The 26,681-nt window shown below is 41.1% G+C and overlaps 1 protein-coding gene across 3 annotated transcripts in view; it reads right to left on the bottom strand.

The window, feature by feature from the left end:
• The window catches only part of rtkna (rhotekin a), a 103,307-nt gene that overhangs the window by 21,258 nt on the left and 55,368 nt on the right, over positions 1 to 26,681 (bottom strand). Inside the window, exon 1 of one of the 3 annotated variants that reach the window (XM_084728136.1) lies at positions 21,254 to 21,715. The exons of the other annotated variants lie outside the window; for them this stretch is intronic. Within the exon in view, the coding sequence (XP_084584262.1) occupies positions 21,254 to 21,277 (24 nt within the window). The 5' untranslated portion in view covers positions 21,278 to 21,715. Of the gene's footprint in view, positions 1 to 21,253; positions 21,716 to 26,681 lie in introns of those variants that run through there. 3 annotated transcript variants of the gene reach the window in all.

The raw sequence follows: 26,681 nt of genomic DNA, 5'->3' as shown, positions 1-26,681 counted from the left end.
TATCTCAACAACTACTGGCTGGGATCTCCAACCATTTTTGTTTATTTTCTGCTGCACATTGAGTGTGGTTCCTTCTCTTCAAAATAAAGCTTGTAAGTTTTCATCTGATAACTTGTCTTGGCATCCTTTATATGTTTCAGCCTCCAGTAGAGCCTTGGTTTGTTTACAGAGGACATGACAGATGGATTGACATAAAATTTGGTACAGCCTCTCATAATTGACAGATGATGAATACTCCTGACTTTGGTGACCACCTGACTTTCGGAAAAGACATTCATGTTCCTCCACAGGATGAATTTGAATCACTTTGCTGATATCCTGACTTTTCATGTTATCCAACACTTTGGACAAATACTTGAAAAACTAATGAGGCTTCCTTCAGCCTCAACTCTACTTCGTGTTCACAGCCAATTAGCAAATGTTAGCACGTCAACACACTAAACTAAGATGGCGAACATGCTAAACATTATACCTGCAAACACGCAGCACTGTTAGCATGGTAGCATGGCTGCCTGGGCGACAATGGCTACATAAGCAGCACATGTGCGTTGCCAAACCTGGCTTGGCTTTTATTTTGGCACCCATATTAATAGGTCAGAACGGCCACACAGCCAGTGTGAGCAGCACGGCTGCAGACAGATTTAGTGTCTCGGCACACTCATACCAGCAACATGACATCTTTCACTACAGTCTGACTGGCGATATCTGTGGAATATGTAACAGACACGAAAAAAAATTAGGTAAAGGGCAGGATTTTTCCCATGCTCTCTCTTTTTCTTTGTCTCGTTTCTCTTCACACGATTTTCTGCAGAGCTGGCAGAAACACTGCCTGTGTGGACACCACAGGCATGCAGGCTGCAGCAGTTCACCGAATCACCCATCATGCACAGGTACAGGAAGAGCTCGTGTGGCCTGAGTGTTTGTCTTGTTAGGTTATATGAGCCTGGCATCACCGGAAGTTTTGCATTTTCGATTTCTAAGTGGGGTTCTCAACAGGTATAGACCAAAATGCCTCTGTCAGCTGGACAAAGTGATGTAGGGCTGAATGACACATGCAACATGGGATGGTGCTTGGTTGCAAGCTCTCTCAAATTACAGCTAGACAGTACACTAAAATGTGTTTCTGTCAACATATGATTGGACTGGTAACGCTATTCTGTCAGTCGTCATATCAAACCCGCCCCATATTAAATAAACGGTTGTGAAGAGATCCAGGATGGGTGGAAATTTCTCTTAGACATTTCAGCCAAAGGAAATGAAACATAAGCTTGCAGATTCATCTGGCTTTCAGGCTAAGATTACACCAGTTCAAGAGGACAAGTGTTGGGTTTTACCGTAGCAGTAGTATGTGCACAATAATATGCTGCACATCTGAAACGTGTGAATGCACACAGGAGACATTTAACATCAATACTGATGCCAGTAGAGAATATCATTCAGCTCATCTTCCTCTATAATGAGGTCAGAGGTCAAGGAAAGGATTGCTGACATCAAGATGGAATCTGCATCCTCGAGTTAAAGGTTTGGTTCTCTAACCACTAGAAAACTGTGCCACCTTTTTTTCTTTTCTGACTCTGAAGTTGATTGTTTGTGAACAGACGAAACGCTGCAGCAGCCAGTACAGAAGCTTGGACACACCAGACAGAGTGAAAGACGCTGACAGAAAAGGGAGAAGTGAGATGACAGCAGTGGAGGAGAACAACAGCAGGATGAAAACAGACTCAGACAAAAAGGCAAAAGTCTTACTCACACAAGCGCACACAGTCAAATCATACACAAGCTGTCAATCACAATCACAAATGTGCTCCGTCTCCGTTTCACATGCACAAATACAACCGAGATTTGTGAATTCCTGACCACTCCCATACTCCGGGACTTCACTGACCAAACTGCTGGCTTTCAATTAGCCAGCCACAACTATGTGCCTCGCCTTCCTCTCCACCCTCTTCCGCTACTTTTCCCTCATGCTGTCACCCTCTAACCCTCTTCCACACCCAGAGCATGGCTGCAGTTAAAGGGTGGAGAGAGCGGCTCACAGAGCAAGAAGGAATGAGAGATAAATGAAGAAAAGAGGAAAAAAATCAATGGCAAATTAGCCGAGAGAGGGTTAGAGTGTAGGAGAAAATGAAAAGTGAGAATGAAGATACAAGCAGACTATAGGGAGAGGAGGAAGGATGATGGAGAAAAGGATGGATAGAATATGGGTGAATTGCTGGGTTGTTAGAGGGAGGAAATCTCATCAGCAGACTGTCAGTAACACAAAAAATGTGACTTTCATACTTACACCTGCAGACACATACCAAAGCACACATAAAAGGGACAGTTCGGATGATTTTGACGAGGTTTGTATGAGGTACTTCTTGATAGTCAGTGTATTAGCTACAGTAGATGCCAGTCGGCACGGCCCGCAGTTTGAAGAAGCAGAGAGGGTACCAACACAGAAGATAAACTATGAACTGCTGTGAACAGGATCAGCAGCAAAATGTATTATAGCTACTTAAAAAACATAGTTTAAGGCCATTTCACCCCTACTTCTTTTGGTCCACACCCTCAGACTTAAAGGTTGAAACCAAACAGCCGAACCTTGGTCTGACGGAAAGAGGTGGGGTCTCAGACCAAATAAATCCATTTTCAGCCTGTTTCTTGTGGAAAACTTTTCGGATGATTCAGAATTTCTAACAAAGGTCAGGTGTGAAAAAGCACTCTGACTAGAATATTTTCACTGCTTTAGTTTGTCATCAGACAGCCTTTTCTGACAGGAAACCACCGTTATGTAAGCCAAATATTGCTCTCTCCAAACCAACCAAACTCCATAGATAAAATCAGTAATTTTACCTCACAGAACACAGGAGCTGCTGGTCTATGGCTGCTTCGATTGGTCAGTTTGTTTGTGTTAATTTGGGACTTTGATGAATCTGAACTACCCTTCTTAAACACCAAAGTCACACAATAACACAAACAAACTAACGGATCGAGGCAGCAGTGGACCAGCTAATCCCATGATCTGCAAGGTAAAATTACTGATTTTGTCTATGGAGTTTAGTTGGTTTGTAGAGAGTGATATATGGCTTATATAGTACCCATTTCCTGAGAAAACCATTCATTTTCCCCAGAAAAAGTCTGATGCTATTTATTAAATATAATACACTTAAACTGATAATGATTCTTTTAGGTGGATCAATTTTAAGTAGCTAAAAGGCTAAAATATGTTTTGTTGTTGACCCCGTCCACAGCAGTATATTGCTTTGTTTCTGTGCTGGTACTCCTCTCTGCTTTTCTGAACTGGAGGCATGTCGACCGGCATCTATTGCAGGTAATACACTGATTACTGATGATAAGTCTCATACAGCTCCACTTCAAATAACCATTCCTTTAAGTGCAGTACATACACATAAGCAGAATGATTTACAGAACACACAGCCTGGAGTCAGATTAGGAGACAACATAAAACAGACGACAATCCCAAACCAAACCCAAACCACTCAAAAACAATGGTCCAATTCACTAAACAAGGTCCCCACAGTGTTTGAGACTCCAGCTGCTGCTGGGCACAAAACCAGTGAAGGGAACTGGTCGGGCACTGGTCAAGGCAGACAGAGGGGAGGGGGGGACATGAACAGTAACTGGGTGGAGGGTTTACGTTTGCCTTTACGACAGCAAAGCAAAGCTGGCTGCAGAGCAGTCCAAGTCTGTTCAGTGCCAGCACACACTTAACACACACATTCCCAGGGCCCTCTCATATGCCTGTGTGCCCTGGTGTAGGTGCCAACATGCTGATGTCATTACTGAGGTGTTTTTGCTATAGAGTTACAACGGTGGACCAACTCGCCCTTATAGCTGGAACGCTGTGAACTGCCCCCACCCCCCCCTTCCCGACAGCTTATGCATTCAATTATTCACTGACAATAGAGACTGTTTTAGCTCTGCTTGCATGGAAAACTGTGTGCACGTCTGTGTCCATAAGTGCTTGTGTGTGCGAGCGTGTGTCCAAATGACTTTGCAGCCAGCTGTTCTTACACAAAGGCAGTGTGTTTCAATGCAGCTGGCTCTCAGAACACACTGGGCGGAGCCAGAAAAGAAAGTGCTAAAGAGAGGAATAATCAGGGTTGGGAGGGTTACTTTTAAAATGTATACGACTATAGATTAGTGATTACATGCCCTGAAATGCAATCTATAATATTATCCATTAGATTACTAAAGTTAAATGAACAATGTGCAAGTTATGCCTCTAGAGGTCTCTCTTTCAACTAAGGAAAATTTACAAAGTTTGCAACTCTTTTCCATTCCACAAAAGCGTCCCTGACAGCGTCCTGCTGTACATCTCCTCTTGTGTGGTGTGTTGCAGTTGTTGCACTTTAAAAATAATAGTTTTAGAAATGTGTGTCTTATGTAAATTTCAGAGCAAATAAAACAAAAAAGAAAAAAAAAGAAATAAAGTAATCTATTTTTAAAGATAGTAGAGCTACAGTGATTAGTTGATTAATCAACTAGTTGTCAACTGTTAAATTAAAAGAAAAAATGTCAGAATTCTCTGATTTCAGTTTCTTAAATGTGAATATTTTCTGGTTTCTTTTGTCTTCTGTAACAGTAAACTGAATATCTTTGGGTTGTGGACATTTGTGGACATCATCTAGGGCACTGGGTAACAGCAATCAATGTTTTTCACCATTTTTTCTCATTTTATAGGCCAAAGAACTGATTGAATAATCAAGGAAATGATCAACAGATTAATCGATAATGAAAATAAGTATTAGTTGCAGCCTTAAAAGACACTAACTGTATTCAGAGTACAACCAATTTGAACTATAACAAAGTACAGTTACTCGTATTTTGTATTTTAAATATATATCACAGTTACTTGTATTCCGTGTCCTCAACACTGGAATAATATGCATCCGTCTGTGTCCTATATCATGATTTATGTACATGCAAGAGGTGAAGGAATATGCTTGTGTATGCAAACAAGTGCACAGAAGTGAATCTATGCATATTTGTTCTGTGAGTGCACTCTGTACTTGCAAGTGCATTTGTTTTTTTGGCTGCTGGCCCAAAGGAGAGCAACACTGGAGTGAATTTCAAGCTATAAAACAAATTGTTTAGAGCTACGAGAGAGCGCAGGGAGCTTAGAGTCTGCCAAGCAGTGATCACTTCAGCAATTTATAGGCACACTAAAGCTTGATGGCTCTTACACGGCTGTGCACACTCAGCCTAATACACAGCCTCCGCATTATCATATACTGTAGTGGCGGAGAGGGAGCTGGGAGGAGAAACAGCAGGCAGGCAAAGTAAACTGCAGAATCATTTGAAGGCAGCGTATAGGTGATGATAATAGAGAGTCAGTGAGCACCTGAGTGTGTGTTAGTACATCTACTGTATGACTGTGTGTGGTCTCTCAGCATATAACTAGCAGGCCTGGAGAGTATAGATTTATGAAAGACTGTGTAGAGCTTCCGGGCTCCAGACTCATAAATAACTGCGGGTTGAGGAAAAAAGGTATACATTCAAGCTGCAGGGTAGTTTATTATGAGTAACAACAGCACAAAAACACTAATAACAGCAAGACCCCCCTGTTACTCTTCCATCTCACCTCTAAGAGGACCAGCGGGAGCAAACTGGGCTGCGTTCAAAACATAAAAAATAATGCTATGTTCAGATATAATAAACTAGATTATAAATCCACTGACTGACAGAGCTGATTCTAAAATAAGAAGGGTATGACCAATACTGGATTTTAGGGGCTGATGCCAATATCAATGTCAGGGAGTAAAAAAAAAATCCAACATGCAAATATTCTGATTAATGGAAGCCAATTTCTGCTAGTGAAAGAAAAAAAAATACATAATCCTCTGCGCGGATCAAAACAGCCCATATTAGGCTGAAAAAAGCAACAAGAAACTTGCAAGAAATTGTAATAATTGTATTCTTGAGCAGTTCTGGCATAGTTTTGGAGTTTCACAGCTCAAAACACGATCCACAGCTTCTGATGAGAAAGGAGACACAAAAAGGGACAGGAGTTGTTGCCAAGTAGCTTCCTCTTCCAGGCAAACAGTAATGGAGAAACCCTAGTGAGAGCTATTGGCACACTGGACTGTCTGGGGGCTGCGAGAGGCAATTAATGAATTAAGAAACACACACACAAGCAATACAGCAACCTCATCAGTGAACTTTACTGGCACAGTCAGTGTTGTGCACTGCAGGCCTGGAACACAGCTACAGACTATTATACAAGTTGATAGTGTTATTAACTGATTAGCCAGCTTTTCCTGTAAAGCCAGAAGCCCGAACAGGGAAAGGAGAGGAGGGTTTAGAAATGAACGAGTATGAAGCAGGTCTTTCTAAGCCCCTGATCAAAGACTGCTCTGATCTCTCTTAGTTAGAACACTCTGCTAGTGCATCCCTAAGTGGGGAGATTGAGTAAATGGGATTTAATCACATTAAAAGATACACATATGAGGCGAAAAGGCCATGATGTGACATTGTAATCCAGTGCTGGAATTTTTCACGTCGTTACAGCCTGTTCTTTCTCTGCAGCCTCGTTCCTACGAGAGAATCACAGCCATGCTGCTATTTCGTATAACAGCACGAGCTTGAGTGTGATATTACCTTTAACGAATAGTTTTATGTGTCGTTTAGGAGTTAATTGTAATAAACAACAATAGGTTACATTTTTTTTTGTTTATTTAATGATTTATTTGTCTTTCCAAACACTGAAACTGGACTGGGACTGGACTGTTGGCAAGCAACACAAACATTTTCCTGCACGCTAGCTTGCTAGCCACTCAGCGTATGTTACTGAAGTAGATCTCTCCTTAAGTTGGTCGGATGGATCCCATAGACTTTTATAGAACTAGACAGGGCATCGCCCATCACAGAAAGTATTTTCCCTCATAGACTACTTTTATAGAAGAGACGTCTATATAAAACTGTTGGCAGGACACCTCAAACTGCGAACAAGGTCATTTATGACTCTTTCTATTATGAATTTTTGATCAATGGAGGGAGTCGGACAAGGGAAGAGACACCACTACGCATTTTCAGTGGGCTGCGTAACCAGGAAGTAAACATGGAAGCCAGAAAATGCTTGTTTGTAACTCTCATTGGACTGACTGGGCACCATCTCTGCATTCACTAGCTCATTAAAATATATCTAGATCGATAAAACTGCCTCACAGTAAGCTCTTCATTATTGATCTGCGTGAGACATGCATATAATTATGCAAATCATTTAGTAACCATGGTAACACATATGCACATTAGTGCAGGTATTTTCCCTGATTAAGTATCCTGCTCTGTCTGTCTGATTAAAAAGTGTGACAGAGATCCAACAGTAATAAACCACAAATTATTACAATACAAAACACGACCTTTTCGTCCTCTACCTGTTAGTCATTGTAACGTTAATGTGACTGTTATTAGAACACCTGGAAAACAGAGCGATACCCGTAAAAGTGCTGTTATACTCTAAATCAACACTCCTGAAATGTCTCTTGTCCAATCAAATTACTTGGTTAGAACTAACTGTTGTATAATCCTGTTCGGAGAGAGGTGTTAGTCTGTGAACAGAAGTTGGCTGTGTCACTTATCACTTACGCTGATAAGGCTGTGAGGGGCTGGGAGGAGTACGTGGCACAACACTTGAGAGAAAAAAAAAAAAACATATATACGACTCTCCAGAGAACCTCAGTGTGTGTGTGTGTGTGTGTGTGTGTGTGTGTGTGTGTGTGTGTGTGTGTGTGTGTGTGTGTGTGTGTGTGTGTGTGTGTGAGAGAGTGTCATGGTGACTGACAGCTCTCAGTTTGACACGTTACCTCACACCTCGGGTAACCGTGGGGAAGGAGAATGACACAACGACAGGCCTTGGATTTGATCTCCGCCATGTGTCCAAGCTGGTCTGATGAAATTTTTCAAGCCTTGTTCACATGTTTGCCTGTGACTGGTTAAATGTACCTCACGACTGGTTGCGTATTTTACAGAAGTCCTCCACACAGAGCAATAAACAAACCCCGGAAGAAAAAATAATGCGTCAGAGATGGATCCAATTCTTTGATTGACCCTCGCTACCCATTGTCCCTATGGTTATCTAGGGTTGTGGGATGTCTACCACACTGGCATATGACGATGTCCACAGTGAAACATTGTGAGGGACGATGACATCTTTGTATTTCTGTTACGTGCTTCAGCAATGAAGCTGAAAAACTGGGCACTAAAGAGTGTGATTAAGTAAGCTGTTTGTTCTTTAGTAAATCCGGTGCAAGCAGATATAATAATAATTAGAATAATGAACCCATCCTTCTTTTTTAAGCTATATTGCTTCACCAATTTAAATCACGGTTATGATGAGAGAGGCCACAGTCGTCCATGACTATCAGGCATTGCAATGGACGATGGTATCATCCATCAGCCCAACCCTGTTATCTAGCAGCTACCTCAGTGTTTCCACTGGTCACATTTATCCATGATAAGGAGCATTTCACTCGACTCTGCTGTGAAGAATGCAGGACGCATGCATGAACAAAGGCTTTTTATTCCTTTTCTGTGACCGTGAACACAATACACAGCCTTCCAGTAAATATCATTATCTGCTTATCTCGCGACATTGGCTGACTAAAGTAATTTAACTACCCTTTATAGGCGGAAGCATTTTTCTATGACTGTGGCTGCATGAATTTGAAAGGATAATTTGTCAGCTGTCAGGGCAAAAGAACCAATCATCTATTGATCTTTACAGATCAAAACTTGTTAGTCTAGAATGGCATAGCTGTCAATGCTGAAAAAAAAGTTTAAATCAAAAATTGAATTGAATCATAGAGAATAGGAGAATCGTGACACCCCTACTGACAAGTCACAAGTGTTTTCTTTTCACAATGAAACCATTCAAACAGGCACAGAGATGGAAACAAGTCAAAAGAGGTATGGGAGGGATGTAATAGGCTGTGTGTTGTTGGAGTGGGAAGACAGGGCGAGACAAACGGCAGATGAACAACAGCTAAAGGGTCAAAGGGTGGGAGGGCATGAAAGGTAAGAGGTCACAGTGCTACAGTTTCCTGAAGGAGAGTGGCATCCCTGCTGGGTCCCGTGCCATTAAGCTCCTTTTCATCCTCCTCAGTCGGGTGAGGGGTGTCTAGTTATCTCACTACCACAAGCCCATCCTAACACTTGCTGTGTGACACACTGTAACACATTTGTAAAGCTCTCATTAGTTGACTTTTGCAAATAAGCGCACTCAACCCACCCCTCCCCCTGCCAATGAACAGTTGCAACAGCCTGACACAATTTCAGCAGCACACAATGCTGGAACTCAGTAATCCCAGGCTTTCCTCCATGTCTGAATCAGGATGAGGAAATCGGGGCTAATTAGCTCAGCCGGCCTAACTAGCGTTTAAGCCTGCCAAACTCCCCTCCCTGTTGTCTTTTACCTCTGCTCTCTTTGCTGTGCCGCAGACGCACATGGAGGGGTGAAGATAAGTGCAGAGCATGTGGGGCTAAGACCACATTAATGCGGATAAATCTGAAAATGCATTATTCCTCTCAGGTTTAGCCCTCTATTCACATTCAAACGTGTTCTTCAGACTGAGCAGATTTCAAAACATTTGTCTTGCAGTGTAGCGTGGATGGGCAAAACAGAGGTTTTACAAAGTCCTAACATATGCTACTTATATAAAATTTCCATAAACAATCTTGCACATCCAATGCTTCTGCTTATGATATGGTTTTGTTGTTTGGCAGCTGCCAATAGACCTGAGGCAAGGAGGAAGAAAGGATTAAGGATTTATGCTTTTTTTTTTGTTTGTTATCACTCATGAAATAATTCATGTGTGGACGTGTGTGAGTGACCAGTGGGGCTTAAGCTAATCTTGCATACTACTGGACCCACTGGCCTAGTATTTTTTGTGCACATGGTGGTGCAAGTGGTTTGCAACCTTGAAAAACCTATATTATTAACTGCTCTGTTTCACACCAACTGCCTGACTCCTCACCCCTCTTAACCGCCTAGTAGGGACCACAAGTAATCAACAACTGCTAGGCAAAAAACAAGGCTAAACTAGTCTGTTGCTGGCCACATTTTGGCCTTTGTTGTGGCTCAAAGAAAAGTTTAATTTCATCTCATCATCATATCCCACATATGTTATGATCCATGAAAGTTAGGCACAATACAAGATGAATAAATCCTGTTTTGTTAGCTTCATCGCCATATCCACTATGCATGGTCAGCTAAACAAATAAGAGATGGAGACTTCACTATGAAATCAAATGTACCTCTAGTTAATTCTCAACCAATTTTCATGAAATATGGTTTGTTATAACCCTGAAAAATTGAACGTGATAGTGTTTATTTATTGGAATTAAATTCAGTTAGTGGGGGCAATCTGATCAGCTGTATATCAAATCAATAACTTTCTGAATCACTACGACTTTAACGTGGCACATGCAGGCTCTGACCTTTGAACAGGCAACATCAAGTGTAAATTATTTAGAATTTCAGCTTTTGTGACTCTGTCCAAAACTGTAGAAATTTCTGTTGCTTGTAATGTTCTAAATAAATAAAAAAAATTGCTGAATAAATTATGTTTACATTCAGATATTTAGACTTATCAACTTTATTGTTTCTTTATTAACATTATAAAGTTAGGTGAACCCAGGACGCTAGGTTACAACACCACACAACACTTTACTCTAAACTTTGCAAATCTCTTCTCATGTTTTGACACTCTATTACTGAATTTTATTAACAGAATTGCATAGAAAACTCATACTTCCTGTATGGATGTATCCAGCTTACTTATTTAAGCTAAATAAAAGCATTTAATTTGCAGCGATAGCTTGTCATGCCAACAGTTTTTTGACTGGCAGCTTCACTTGAAAGGTATTTATACCCTGTGAGCACACAGATGGTCCACACTCTATATTTATACTGTGTGTGTGTGTGTGTGTGTGTGTGTGTGTGTCCACTATTCTCTCTACTTATCTTCTCCCCACTCTCCTGGAATACCCCACAATTCAATTATCCTTATTACAACTTTTGCATTATAGGGGTAAAAGTAATCAGACAATGTTGTCTGTTGTCTTAACCAATGCTGGAATATTGCAATCCATGTAAATGTAGTTATTTTCTCCATCTGTGCTGCTCTTTTATTCGGTGTCCTCTCTCTGAGCCTGATTTCCAGCCAGGAGCTCTGTAGTTGGAGCTGCTTTTATCACTCTCTATTATTTATCACTGTTGCTACTGTTGCCTTATTTAGAATATATGGCCACATGTGTGTATAAATATATATATATATAATCACATGTGCTGCCCCCACGTGAGATCTGCTGGAGGGACGTTTTTGTCTCTCATGGAGGTGTTAGACAGGACAGAGACAAACAAAGGCAGCAGACACTCTGTGCTGAAGCTGTGTGTTTATCTGTGGTCGTGAATCACTATCGACCAGCGAGAGCCCTGAAGTGAATGCCATTCATTATAATATTCATGAAGCTGCGGGACTTCTGAGCCGAGTTAAAGCGAAGCCGGATATGACTAAACTGACCCACGACCCCCTCTGCCCTGAGGGCAAAATGGCCATGAAAGGGACAGATGAGGCACAGCTGGAGGGTGTGTTTGAGGATGTGTGTGCATGTGTGAGTGGGGATTCAAGCTTATGTGCTGATGAAAGCTGCTTATTTCACAATTTTAACAGTTTCATGACTTCAGAAATTACTGTATTTGTACCTTCCATTATTCAGCAACAAAATTTAAAGGGACCGATTGACTGTGGAGTGGTTGGTTTGGAGAGAGAAATGTCTGGCTTGCATAGCAACAGTTTCCCATTAAAAAAGGCTGTCTGAAAGTGCAAGTATTTTACATATTGTTTGCACTTAAAAAAGTCGGTTTAAGTGGCTTAAACGCCTCTTGCTCCTGACCCTGTCCACAGGAGTACATTGCTCCTACACTGGAACTCCTGCTACCTCTAATAACTGAGAGCGTGCAGGCCAGCATCTACTCCAGCTACTACAGTGACCATCGATAAGTAACTCTCACAACCCTGCATTAAAATAATCCAAACTATCCCTTTAAAGTCTCCTGAAGAGATCAAGACTTGCAAAACTGAAAACCTCTAAAGTCAAAATACAAGAACCACTGCTTTTTTTGTGAAGGACAGCTTTATAGCCTTGTGGTACACCACTGATTAAAGGCAGACATGATTTAAGGTATCACAGGACAATAAAAGTGGTAGATAATAAATGTGTTTCACTGGCCTGATTAATGACAGTCATATTAATGTCATGGGGGACACATGTAAGGTGAGATCCACTCACAGTCCCCGAGTCTGTCACATTTGGTTCCACCCTCCTTCCACTTTGCAGCACTTACAGCCTGCTCTGGTTACTAATGGTCCACATTAACCCTTGGAGTCCCTGTGTGTACGTGATATGCATATGAGTGTGTGCACGAGCATGTATGCCACTCCAGTGTGAGACGGTGAGAAAATGAGTTGGGGAAGGCGAGGAAGCGAATAAGGGCAACTGAGATTGAGAAGCGAAAAGAACAAGAGGGGGAATATAATTAATTGCAGAAAGTGTGTGTTGGTGTGTGTGTGTGTGCATGGTTCTTATCTCTGCACTCCAGAACAACTTAAACAGATTGGGGGATCAACATTTACACACAGCCACACAAACTAGCAGAAAACCTAAAACTTTCTGCACCCTCATTTACCACAGCACTTATCTGCACAGCGACTCTGCACAAACAGACAGCAGTTCAACATAATATTTATTCAGCGACAGCAGAACAATGCACAGCCTCTATCTGCTGACATGTACATGTGGCATAAGCAGGCTGACATGAACAGAGCTGGTTTGGCTCTCACATGCTCTTACACTGCGGTTCAAAGTGAGCCCCATTTGTCTTTCTGCTGCTGTCTGTTCTGTGAGGGGAATTAGTACAACACATTCATCTACACAGGACAGATAAACCTGCACATTCAGGCCATTTACACAGACAATATTGAAGCACATTTTAATTAAAGTGAAATTGAGAAATTGGCCCAATAAAGGCCTTTCATTAAATACTGGATTCTTATTGAGCATTTATTTCAGCCTGCAGTCATCTACTGTAATCTGGAAGCAATAATGACGGTAGTTTCTCCATAAACGCAACAGTGTGTTAAAGCTATGATGAAATTTAATTTTCTTTGTACTGTCAATATTAATCAGTTAAATTATGTTTATGTGGGCCTAGGTTTGAAATTACAAAGGTTCACTGTCAAAAACTCAATGTACCATAATACCATGATAAAAAATCCACAATACGATGACAAAATCAGATTTTTTATTGGTATAAAATTTGTTCTTGCTTTTGACTTAAAGTGTTTCCGCTTTCCTTCTTTAATAAAATGAAATAAAAGTCATGTCTGGGCAATGACTGCTTGAATTATGTATATACAACTGCAAAGCAATGCAGAAGTCAGTAGCAGCCCATTTATAAACTAAAATGAAAATAATTATTAAAAAAATGATTACCCTTGTTAGACAGCTGTATCATGTTCATCACAGTCTGGTACCATATAGAGAAGTTTTCTTATTGCCATATTGCAATATTCAAGATAGTGTTACACCTCGATCACTGTCCCATGGAGCTTTAGATGCTTCAAATTGCTTTGAAATCCAGAAATGAAAAAAAGAAAAGCATTAGGGCAAAACAGTTAATACCATTACTGTCTGGAAGTTTAAATTGAAAGAAGATGAGTACGCTTTCGAAATACTGGCTACTGGCCAAGTGAGTCTAAAAATATCAGAAGTGGCCTATATCGGTCAAGTTTTTCCAGTGTGGAACAAATGCAGAACAGAGGTCTGACAGTCACTGACTGCTAAGTGAGGTGTATTTATGGAGGCTCTGCTTCCGTCTGCACACACACACTAAGGTCAAAAGTATCAAAGTATTGATACTTTTTCATTGTTCAAAAACAATAAAACACTAACATTTCATAGTACTGAAAGTACCAAAGCTGTAAAAAGCAAACCAGCTAGCTTATCACTTGAGGAGGCTAATTTTGGAGCAGGTTAATTACTGGAATGAGTCGTTACTGACATTACAGTGGTACAGTAAATACACTCAACATCCACTGGACGGTGCAACATCATGAAATATAGAGAAAGAAACGAGTGACCATAACAACTGCAGAAACACAGCAGAGAATGAGCGGAAGGAAGTGGAACAAATGCATATTCTCAACACAAAATTTCAAAATAAAGGTCTCAACATAAAATGAATCAAATATTTTGTTTCTTTCAGGGGCGCGGGCTTCACTGCCAAGACAATGGCCGGGGAAACACCGAGTCCATTGTCTTAGAAGCACTGACTCCACACCCAGCCCAGTTTCTCCAATCTGCACAAGAATAACCCAACTTTAGACTTGAAAATTTCATGCAATGCACAAATCCTTCCTATTAAAACATGTCAGGTGATGTAGAATAAAGAGTGAGACAGTCTATATATGGAAGATGTGCGGTGATTGGATGGGTCAAACAGTCAGGACCCAGGAGGCCGTGCATCATATGACTAAATGTACTCATTTCAACCCAAACCATAATCTTTTCCTAAATCAAACTGAGCAGTTTTGTCGGTTAAACCAAACCAAACTGCATCCCATTCACACTGTTAACGTTGAGCACTGACCACCGTGTTATCAGTCTTGTTTTATTTCTTATATTTAGATTTACATAATTATTACTAGATTCTATGGTGTTTTAAAATATGTTTTTACTGTGTATTGTGTCTCTCTCTCTTTTCATTAATGCTATTTCCTACACTGGGACCTAAGTACCTCATTTCATTCTGTCATGTTTAACATGTTCCTGAATGACAATAAAGCATCCTTATGTTTATTTTTGTTACCATGATGATAAATGTCATCTGACTATGGATGTGCTCTCCACATACATTTAATGAAAAGGACAGGCGTATGCATTGGACATGATTTGACATGTAAAGTCATATTATTTGTAAAAAGATTGATGAGACCGGGTTGATGTACTGCACTCCCTTTCACATTCTCTGGCTTGGCAAATCCATGAACTACTTTGTGTCCTCTGTCACACACAATCCTCTCTGTCTGCAGCATCTAACCCCAACCCACAGTGAAGTATCATGTGAGCAGCATGATGTGAGTCTGTGTGTATGTGATGAAGTGTAAAGCTGCATTTTTTATATATATATATTATTATCGATTCTGTAAAGCCATGCCAGCATTTCATCAGAAGGCCATGGGAGCAGGACAGGGGGTAGCCTGGATGGATTACCCATTATGTTAGATCTCCCCAGGTCTAGTAAGTGTGTGTATCTGCAACATGAGAGCAATTCCACTAAATAAACATAACCTAATCATGGATTGGCAGAGCGGATGTAGAGGGAAATGAAAGCAAGCCTGCACCCAAGCACACACACAAACACACACACACACACACACACACACACACACACACACACACACACACACACACACACACACACACACACACACACAAAGACAACAGGTAGCAGGTATTAAACAGCCTGTCAGACAGTGCTGTATAAATGACTGACAGCTCAGCATCTGCTCCCTCAGAACGACATGACAGATAGATGTGCAGCGGCTCTGATTGTGATCCGCTGCCAGCAGCTCTGCATTAGCTGCTTGTCTGATTATCTGTCTGTGGGACTGAACTCTCTCCTGCATGACCATCAATCCGTCCACAATCTGCCTCTGCATCGCCAGGTCATCACTCCTCTCTAATTGTCTGCCTGTCCGTCTGTTTATCTGCCTGTCTTCTGTTTGTCCATCACTCCTTTCCTCGTCCACAAGACCAAACCATCAGTCTGCTTCTGTATAAATATGCATGATGTCCCAGGGAGGATTCTTATAATACAAAGATTTACAGAAATAATGGTTCCAGAAGAGTTCTACCTGAAGGACTGAGGTTCTACCCAGAACCATTCATGCTTTTCAAGAACCCTTTTTCAAATAAAGCGTTCAACAAGGGTTCTTTGTAATACTCAGGGTTACATTAAGAACATGTACCATAATATAAGGGTTCTCGATAGAACCCCCTGTGAGGATTCTAGATAAAACATTTGAAACATAAGAAGGTTCTCAGGAGAACCTCCTGGGTGAGTTCTTGTTTACACCCTTAGAAGGTGCAAAGGTTTTTGATAGAACTGTTCCATGTTGAACCAAGAACCAAAAAGGGTTCTCTTATGGGGACTAGTTCACTAGTTACGGTTCTATTTAGCACCTTTATTTCTAAGAGCTATATCCGTCCTTTCTGTCTCTCACTCTTTCTTCTCTTTCCAGAGGCATTCATGTCAGGACAAACCCACCGAGGGCTCTGCCACAACACTTTGCTTCTAAAAGGAGAAAGAAAAATAGGACAGAACATTACTGAGAGAGCTCTGCCGAAGCATGTCAGGCCAGTTTTTGAACTGGCTTTGTTTAGCGTGTATTTGAGTCATGAAGCCAGAAAGTGAACGCAGGAGCGATGAGGACCAAAGCTGGCGAGAGAGGCTGCAAAGAAGTGAGAGACCCCCCAGAGGGAGAGAAGAGTGTGTATGTATAAGTGCGAGTTAAAAGATCTATAATTGGGTGGGCGGAGAGGCAATACTTTGGCGGAGCGGGGTGTAAGTGGCTCATTTTTCACACTATTCCTTAGACAACTGGCTCAAGGAGACACACAAAACAAAGTCCAATTCTTCCCCTCCCTCCTCCTCCTCCACAGCTGCTGTCACGCCGTACGGTACAGAGTAATGGGCTGCAGTCCCCCCGTGTTTCTCAGGCTGAGGAAGTCCTACCTATCTCAGTCTCAGCAGCTGCCTCCTGGGAGAAAGCAATGGACAATATCAGCAGAGAAAACAGAATGACCTCTAACTGCAGCAGCGCGGAGCCGGGGCAGAAACGCACATGTGCACGTGACTGCAGAGGTGAATGAGGGCTGGGGAGGGAAGAGAAGCAGGAGAGACAGACAGATGCAAGCAGAGGAGACATTCAAGATATCGTGACAGACAGGCAGAGAAAGAGGAGAGAGACAGCGAGCAGGGGGGACAGACAGAGACTTGACTGCAGAAAGCTCCTCTGCAGTAAGTGGTTATTGATTGTAAGACAAGGGCCGAAGGATTCCAAGGCCAGTCAGCTGACACAGGATGCTGACTTTCTCCCTTCTCCTCTTGTATAATTGCAAACGCAATGAAAAGCACAAGCAAAAATGCATTTAAAGGGACAGTCCAGATTATTTGAAGTGTGTTTAATGAGATACTTATGCAACGAGTCTGGTGGCTTTGGAGAGGCTGAAGTTTGACTTATGTACCTGCAAATTCCCGTTGGAAAAGACTGTCTGGCATCAAGGTAAAGCTGTGCAAGTATTCTAAATCAGTGATTCTCTACCTTTACGACTGATACCCAGCGTGTTACCTACAGTAAATGGCAGTTGGAAGCAGGAGTACCAGTTTAGAAAGCTAACCAATGTAGTGCTGTGGACAGACTCAGCATCAAAATGTATTTTAAGCACTTGAAACAGGGTCTACACACAAAAAAATCTATATCAGTTTATGTTTAGACTAGTGGTTCTTGGGACACCCAAGCAGGTCTTGAGATAACTTCTGAGGGTTGCCAGATTGTGGAGTTGTGGAGAATAACGTAAATAACATATCATGGCAGGCAGCATGTAAGGAGAGTCAGGAAGTGGCTTTTTCACGACAGTTACACAGTTTAGTAGCTCTCATGTGTTGTACAGCAATTCAAAAACAGTCTCAAGTGGACAGAGGGAGGGGATCCAATTTTTCTGGGGGCACTGCGACTCGAAAAGTTAGAGAACCACTGATTTAGGATACTTTCACCGCTTTACCTTGATGTCAGTCTTTTCCATTGGGACGCCCTTTCCAAAGCCACCAGACTCCTTCAGCAAAAACAGTAATTTTAACTTACAGAACACAGGAGCTGCTGGTCTACCGCTGCCTCAGTCTGGTAGATTGTGTTATTGTATAACTTCTGTGTTGTACAGGGATAGTTTGGATTCACCAAAGTCGATAGCGATAACTCAAACAACTAATCAATCGAGGCAGTGCTAAGCCAGGAACACACGCATTCTGTGAGGTAAAATGGCTGATTTCATATATGGAGTTTGGTTGCTTTGGAGAGAGTGATATCTGACTTACATGATGGTGGTTTTCTGTCAGAAAAGGCTGTCTGACAGAAAGGTAAAGCAGTGAAAATATTATAAATATAGTGTACACTAAACTGGTAAAAAAAAAAACTTGAGGTGTGCTGACTGCCATTTACTGTAGGTAATACACTGACTATGAATAAGTACCTCATACAATCCTGCTGAAAAGAATCCAGACTATCCCTTTAACAGGAAATGCAACAAAATCATTGCACAAAAAGCATCAGGAAGGTTGCGTGTTGGGGATGCTGTGTGGTCACACCGAGGAGGAGCTCTGGCACATAAGTGACCTTTTCACTACTAACGATCAGAGATGGCTGTGGTTGTAACAGTAGTAGGGACAAGACGAAACACACACGATACGCGCACACAGAGACACAGAGATACATACACACACAGACAGGAGTGCAGGCTGTATTCCAGGAATGGAAAGATCACATCTGACTTGCTCTCTCAATCTCTGACTGATGGTGACGCAGGTGACCTTTTAAATCAACATGAGATCTAAACTCTAGCTCTCTCTCTTGCATCAGGAAGCAGCCTGTCATTAAGTAAAGTGAAGGCAATCAACAGACACAGATGCAGCCAGTTGTTTGGATAATCTGTGCATGGATAGAGTTTCAGTGGTGATTGAAAAGTTGATTATAGGAAGTGGTCAAAGCTACCGGCCTGTCGCTCAAGTGTGCTCGAACTAAGAATGACTGCCTGTCACACACACTCATGCTGAGGAAAACATTTTTTTTGGTAGCCGTCCTTTCTTTTCAGCACTTTTCTGTGGTTCGGAGTGCGTGTGTTTAAGCACAAAGTGCCTCTTGAAATAGAAATATGAATGTACGACAGACATGTCCCTGCTATGTGGGCTGGCAGCCACAGAGGCAGCAGCTTTAAGTGAAAACAGTGGAATTTTATGATTTTATTGAGGGAAAGGAATGGAAAGCAAAAATATTCTCACCTCTAGAGGTCTTTTCTACTCAAGTATTCAGTCTAAATGTGGCTGTTTTTGTGCTGCCAGTTCAAGGCGTTAAGGAAAGATTTATTCACAGGAGAGGGGAAAGGTTGACGCCTGGGAGATGTAAGTCATTATTGCAGTAATGTCCCACAGTTGACACATTGTTCCAACTCTGAGAGGCTGGGGGACATGTCACAGTGCAGTCAGACAACATGAGACTGAGAATTACTAGTCCCTACTAATGGAGCAACCAGCACAGAGAGAGACACAGAGGATGAGTTATTTAAGGACACAACAAAGAAACAAAATCATTGGCGGCTATTATTATTGCTGGTCACTGTGCCCATTGGAAATTACAGTCAGTTAAAACAGTTAATGCAACATTGCCTTTCCACTGATGTAAAAAGATTCACCTACAAGTCAGAGGACAACTGACAATTTAGGTTGTACTGCAACAAACCTCCCTTAAATATCATGCACTTTACACAAACATTGTCATTAAAGATGTTTTTAACTAATCGAACATGATGTAAAATATTTCACAATCATTAAGTAATGCTCTTTAACTTGGCATAAATATTATACAACAGTTTTCTCCAGTGAAAGAGCTGGTTCATCTATTATAGCAGCAATCTTCTTCCATTTAGGAAGAAAAATGGTGGTCAGTAAAAAGGAGAAAGAATCAATTCTAAAAGTTGGAAATTTTATTAATTAAATCTGCTGATGCGAGCTGAATTCATCAAAATATGTCATTAATTCATGGTTTTCAATAGTGGTGTTCCCCTAGAAATCTTGCTCTTTAAAACAAAAATCATGATTATTAGTAGAAGTTATTCACTTGTAGAACATGACTTCAATATTTTTCAAATAATTAGGTGCCATGCTTGAATTCTGCATAAATCTTGTACAGCAAGTCAACAGTTTTCTTTGGTAAATTAATATTTTGGAGCTGGTTCATCTATTATTCTCCTAATATTCTTCCACTTAGGAAATTGTGGGGCAGTGTGAACCGATGCTAAAAGTTTGAAATTTTATGAATCTGATCCACTGGTTCAATCAGTTATGAGCTGAATTAATCAAAATATCCTACTGATTCGAAATAAGTCCTCATTAGGTTCGATCAGGACTGCAGACTTGGGAGATAAACAAGACAACTTTAAGATGTCAGGGTTTTCCATAGTGGCATTGTGTTTGGGATACTTTGGGATCCTGCACCTTTGACAAAAACTGTCATTATTAGTTTGTAGAATATTTCAAAATCATTTGGTTCACCTATTATTCCATCTACCTTCTTTAATTTAGGAGGAAAATTGGTGTATTGCTATTAACCACTTCTAAAAGTTGGAAATTTTATGAATCAGATAACCTGGTTGAATCAGCTGATTCAAACTGAGTCCAGAATTGGTTCAATAAGAAATCCAAACTTGGAAGATAAACAAGATAACCTTAATATGCCATAGTTTAATAATGGAGCTGTGTCTCAAATTGGGCATTGTACCAAATTCCCTAAAAAATCTCATAATTTTAACAAAAATCGTGATAATTAGTAGACATAATTAATTTATATAACGTCACATAGAATTTGTCACAGTCGTTAAGTACCATTCTATAATTCGGGATAAACAGTATACACCAATTCAACATTATTTCTGGAAAATTCACATTTCAGAACTGGTTCATCTACCAGTCGTCTTCCACACTTAAGAACAAAAGTGAATCAATTCTAAAAGTTGAACAGTTTATGAATTAGATCATTTGGTTCAATCAGCCACGAGCCGAATTCATCTAAATATCTTATTGATTCAAAATTGGTCCTGCTTGGTCCAATCAGGAATGCAGACCTGGAAGATAAACAACACAACTTCAAACATGCCAGGGTTTTCACCAGTGGCTTCGCGTCTCTGCAAACCGATTTAACAGCACATTATCGGAATAGACTTGCTACAATCAATGGTAGACCCAATAAGACGTCTCCAAGTCCCTGAGGATCACAGCCTGCGTGATCTGACGGTGACGAATAAACCCCGGGTGTCACGTGCAGTACAACTGACTGACATTTTCCATTTCATTCCAAACTTAAAGAGCTCTCATTCTTTCTTCAATATAACCGTCTGGAAACGAAACAGCAGCTCTTACCCTCTGATTCTTTGAGTTGTTCATCCTATTCCAAGAGGAGCACTCCGCTTCCCAACTCTCCAAAACTGGCAGCACGGGCGTTTTACGCAACACCGAGGGTCCGTTAAACGTCCCACACACACCCCGAGAAATACCTTAACTCAGATTTTCCCTCAGAGGAACCTCCATTTATAGACTAAAACAGAAATATCCAGTGACAATCCGAAAACAGCTGCCGGTTATTCAGCTCAGAAGTTGTTAAGGATCCGCGCAGAAATCACAAAACGCACTCTTGTTGCCAATCTGGGAAGGATAGCGGTCATGTGTGTGCGCCTCTCTCTGTGTTGTCTTCATCATCTTCATCATCATTGTCGTCGTCGTCCGAGTAGCTCCAGTCCGGATTCACACACACGCACACACACGCCACCAGCACCAGCCGCACAGAGGATAAAGACTGACCGACTGATGGACCAACCGAGAGCCGTTTCTGAGGAGGCGGGTGTGTGTGTGTGTGAGTCTGTGTGTGTGTATGTGTGTGTGTATGTGTGTTCCTAATCTGTGTGCAGGCAGAAGAGAGCGACAGTGGCTGTCAAAGCTCCAGGGACCTCCAGGGGTCCTTGAGGAGCATCCCAGGGGGCGTTGGCAGCAATTTCTTAACAGTGTCCTCCAGAGGTGGCAAAAGTACACACACACTTAAAAAAAAAAAAAAAAAAAAAAAAAAAAAAAACTGGTAAAAGGAGAAGTACTGAACTTATTTCTTCAAGTAAAAAAAGTACAGGCTCTGAAACGTGCTCCTAGAACAAAAGTAAAATGTAATTCTCTGAAATACATTTCTCAGAGATGGGAAGTAAATGCAAATACTTGAGTAATGACTTTTCGGTCAACTTTTTACTTTTGCTCCCAACTTACTGAACGTCACCTTTTTTTTCCATGATCGAGTCTTCCTCTCTGTCTGTGTTGTCTTGTAATGTCTTTTAAGTCAATTTCATATTGTTTCCCAGGGCTTTTTTTTGTTTTGTTACATCCTCTACATTTTGTTTTGTTATATTTTTTCATCTTGTTCCATCTTGAATGACTTTCATTTTTTACATCATTTTCATCTGGTTACGTCTTTTGCAGAATTTTTCGCCTTGTTATGTCTTCTTTCATCGTGTTTGTCTGGTTACATTCTTTGCACCTTATTGCATCTTTTTTTTGTCTTATTATTGTGTTATTGTCCCATGCATTTAAGTTGAAACCGGTCTTGATGTTGGGAATGATGTTGTATGTACTGGAACTAAAGTGACAAGAAATGAACTTGTTTAACAAATGTAAGGAGTAGGAAGTATAGATACTTGTGTTAAAATATGGGGAATAAAAGTAAAAGTTATCAGAAAAATAAATACTCCAACTACAGATCTGTGAAAACTCTACTTAAGTACAGTTATAAAGTATTTGTACTTAGTTACTTCCCACCACTGGTGTCCTCCAACTGACAATCAGCAGACACAATGAATGAGATGCACTAAGATATTTTTCTAAGGGGTTGTTGTTGTCAGCCCACTGTAGTAACACGCAGACATGTTTGTAAGTGTTTACTATCCCAGTGGGCTTCAGGGTCTCTCCGAAACATTTCAAAATGGCAGTGCATCGTGGTCTAAAGCTATTTGGGAGAAACTGACATAAGAAGGATTTGGCAGCTCTGAGTTTGGCCGCAGTTTGAAGTGGGTTGCAAGAGTGTCAGTAAAATCCACTGTGGTTGCTCTGTGCCTACGCCGCCCACAGTGGAAAAAAGACGGTTTTCTTTTTTTAAGTTATGACTCAACTTTTTTTTTTCACAAGGCACTGGTCAATATGCTGTTTGGTGCAGGCAAAACATTGCTTTTTTCCCACGTGTCCCTGTTCGCTGCCATGATTCAAATAAGCTGCAAAAATACTGTAAGTTTCTAAAAAAGTCTTTATCTCTGCATTTGTCTTGAGTTCACAGAGTCTAAAGTATCTTTTTATATAATATTAGTAATTTTTGTTAATTATGCAAGCCAGGCATGGCACCATGACCATGCAGTTTAGGAAAATGATGCAGCTATTTCAGCTATTTTTAAATCTATTCAGTCTACAACGTGGTACTCTAAAACTCATCCCAGAATGCAGTAGCTGGTACTCGGTGTGTAGCACATGGGATGGGTCAGTTATTATCTTGTTGGCCAGCCTAAGAGCACCCTGTTCGTGGGAAGACTGCAGGGATGGGTGCTGTCTTACACCTATTATCTTCCATGTGGTCTGCATGAGTTGCAGACCAGTTTGGTATTCAGTTGCACCAAGAGGTTACCAAACCAAGCTGTGATTCCTTATCTAATCAGGCTCTCAAAGACTGCCTGATAAAAGACGGCTTTAAAACCGCTGACCAACACCATGCACTCTGAGTCACCACTAGAAGTGCAGACGTTGTTGTAGTCCATTACAGAGACCATCAACATGCATGCTCAAGGTTAAGCTGTCAATATAAACACCAAGGTATCTGTAGGGTACCTGGGAGATGGTTACATCATGGATGACCACAGGCTGTGTGCTGAGTGCTGGGCTACATGCATAGTTTCTTGTTTTGATTTGAATGGCCAGGATCAGTTATTTAAAGCAATTTACAACATTTGCATTTGCATAAAAGCAGACCTGAACACCAGCGTACTGCATGTCAAAGCATCCAGAGCAAGGACACAGACAACGGCAACACAGGAAACAACACTGATCTGCTGCATGAGAACTGCAAGGAGAGGAAGAGGGAGTGAGATGGGACTTGGAGTCAACAGGAAAAAAAGGGACAAGTAAAATAACACACCCCTGGGGTGCCCCTGTGATCCAGTCCTAGGGTACTGAAAGAGCACCATTAAAGGACCAGTATGTAGGATTTATGGGCATATAGCAGTAAGCCTGTGTTAGGTTTGACTATTCTGGGTTACTGTAGAAGCATGATGGTGCAACATGGCAGCCTTCATTAGAATAACTGAACAATTAAAAGATGTAAAAGATATAAGATATGAAATCATGGCTGTGGCAACATTATCTGTACCTCAATTACACGTGTAAACTGGAAAGGATCTAGTTGACTTCTATTTTCAGTGGTTTGATAAAGTATAGTACCATCACATTCTAAGCTTCTCTGGAAATTTGCATTTATTGTGATTTGTTGGCAATGAAAATTGAATAACTCTACGTGGAATTCGACAGGCAGTTAGACTAAATACAGAAAATTAATGCTCCAATATCAAAACACCATGGTGAACATAAATAATGTTGGCCAGCAGCCTAAAGTTGGTGCATTTATATGAAATTTTATACTGACAGAACAACATATCACTCCAGGGAAAATAAAAATGCGTCTCCCTCTGCCCTTCCTCTTTCTGAGCCTGCCTCTCCTTATTGCCTGTGTGTGCACACCGGGAACTTGTTGTGCAGTGGAGTGTATCGCCCTGTCGGCCGGTGATGTATGAGAGTGATTTGTGGGCAGGTGGAAACGGAAAACACAGATGAGTCCGGCTAGAATTAAGTGTGGGAATAAACCAGGGGTTACGGTGAACCAGCTGACTGAGACTTGGGCTCCAGGAAATCCGCAGTGGAAAACTAATAACGGAGTGTGTTCGGGCTGTCTCTAGCAAACACAAGGAGAACGTTATGAAAATATACCTCTGCAGGAAAGTATTATCAAACACTGTTCCCCATTTTTATTATTTTAACATTTTCCTAAATGTCAGCAGATCAAAATGGAAACATGAAGGAGGATATAAAGCGCACCACTTGTTTTGTTGTGTATGTTTGTGGGTGAGATGAGAAGTGGAATGAGACACACAGTCCAGAGATGCAGCAGATGACATGTAGGAGGATCAGGATGGAGGAGGAGAGAGTCAGTCTGTGGGCAGCCTTGGCTAATGGCAACAGAGCAACAAAGTCCATCTCAATGGTGCAATAATACATCTGTGCATCAGGCTGGCTGAGTACAGCTCTTTCCCTTCAGCTCAGGACGTCAGAGGAGGGGGAACTGGCTTTTACTTAAATGTGTGGACCGAAATCATCAAACAGGAATGTTCAAGTCAACTGACATTTAACTTTTTATACAAATCTGTCTGTCTCTCTGTGTTTCCTCATCTCTGTGTGTTAGTAGACGTGTGCAACAAAAACAAGATGAGCCTTGATAACTTAGGACTTAGAGCTGTAAATATCCCACAGTTAATCAGATTAAGGTTTCATCACCAAGTAGCTGTGCCAGGGAGACGGCCAGCAAAGTGCTGCCAGAGACAGATCTACACTCACAGTTCACTGCAGGGGTTCAGGAAACAACACGTATGAGCAACAATATCAATACATGTAGAGCTGCAACAACTGGTCAATTAACGGATTAGCCGATGGATAGAAAATTGCCAATCATCTTAATAATCAGTTAATCGTTTCAGACGTTTCAAGCAAACGTGTCAAACATTTATTGGTTCCAGTTTGTTGAATGTGAGGATTTGCTGCTTTTGTTGTCATTTATGACAGTAAATGAACAGTCCTTGAAATGAAAATTGTGTGACAAAACAGCATTATAATGAAGTACTGTGGTGCAGCAGAGATGTCCTGGCCTACAAATTTTGTGTGTTTGGTTGGTACGGACTCCAACAAATGTCACACCATCTTGATTCTAATAGTTGTTTCGATGAAAATGAAAATTGTGATGCAAAAATTACCACCAATCATAAATCATATCACAATCGCAATAACTGTCAAAATAATGGCACTATGATATTTTTTGAAACAACAACACACAACAACAAACAATAAGTAGCTCTGCTTTGGTCTTGAGAAGCTTCAACTTTATTCATTGACAAACTCAAACCTAAACCGTACATTTACTGCCACACCGACAACTTCACTGACCTCTTCCTCTGTTCACTGTTCGAGTGCACTCAATGTAACCGATGTTTGCTGGCTCACCTTTATCATTGGGACTAAACCAGAAATAACAGTGGCAGAGGCATTTTTCCTTTCCACTAGTTAGTCCTGTAACTTTATCTCCCAGACACCATATTTCTCAGTGCAGCTGCACTGCCTTGTACACCACTACAGAGACTAACCTCTGGTGGCACATGCTGTGCACTACACCATCACGAGAGTATTTTTGACAGTATGAAAACTATACTGCGACGGTTTCTTAATATTCTGGTATACCATAATACATTTATACAGCCCAAGCCTAATGAAAAACACAAACAAAACTATGCAGATCTACCTGTTAAAAAGGTTTATGATGAAATATGTTGAAAAAAACAACACCTATGTTGACATTTGTAAATAAATTCAAGGCTCATGCTTGCACAGGGTCAGCTACAGTTGCTGAATGAGTCAGTGGGACCAGCTGAATGAATGATAGCATCATTCCCAGTGTCATTACAGTGCATTTCACAGGATGAGAGGACATTCCTGCAGCCAGACTAACCTA

This window comes from Lutjanus erythropterus, chromosome 10 (genome assembly GCF_056507025.1).
Source record: "Lutjanus erythropterus isolate fLutEry1 chromosome 10, fLutEry1.hap2, whole genome shotgun sequence".
Lineage (NCBI taxonomy): Eukaryota > Metazoa > Chordata > Actinopteri > Lutjaniformes > Lutjanidae > Lutjanus > Lutjanus erythropterus.
Note: the sequence above shows the minus strand (reverse complement) of the source record. Positions and strands in the feature narration are given on the sequence as shown.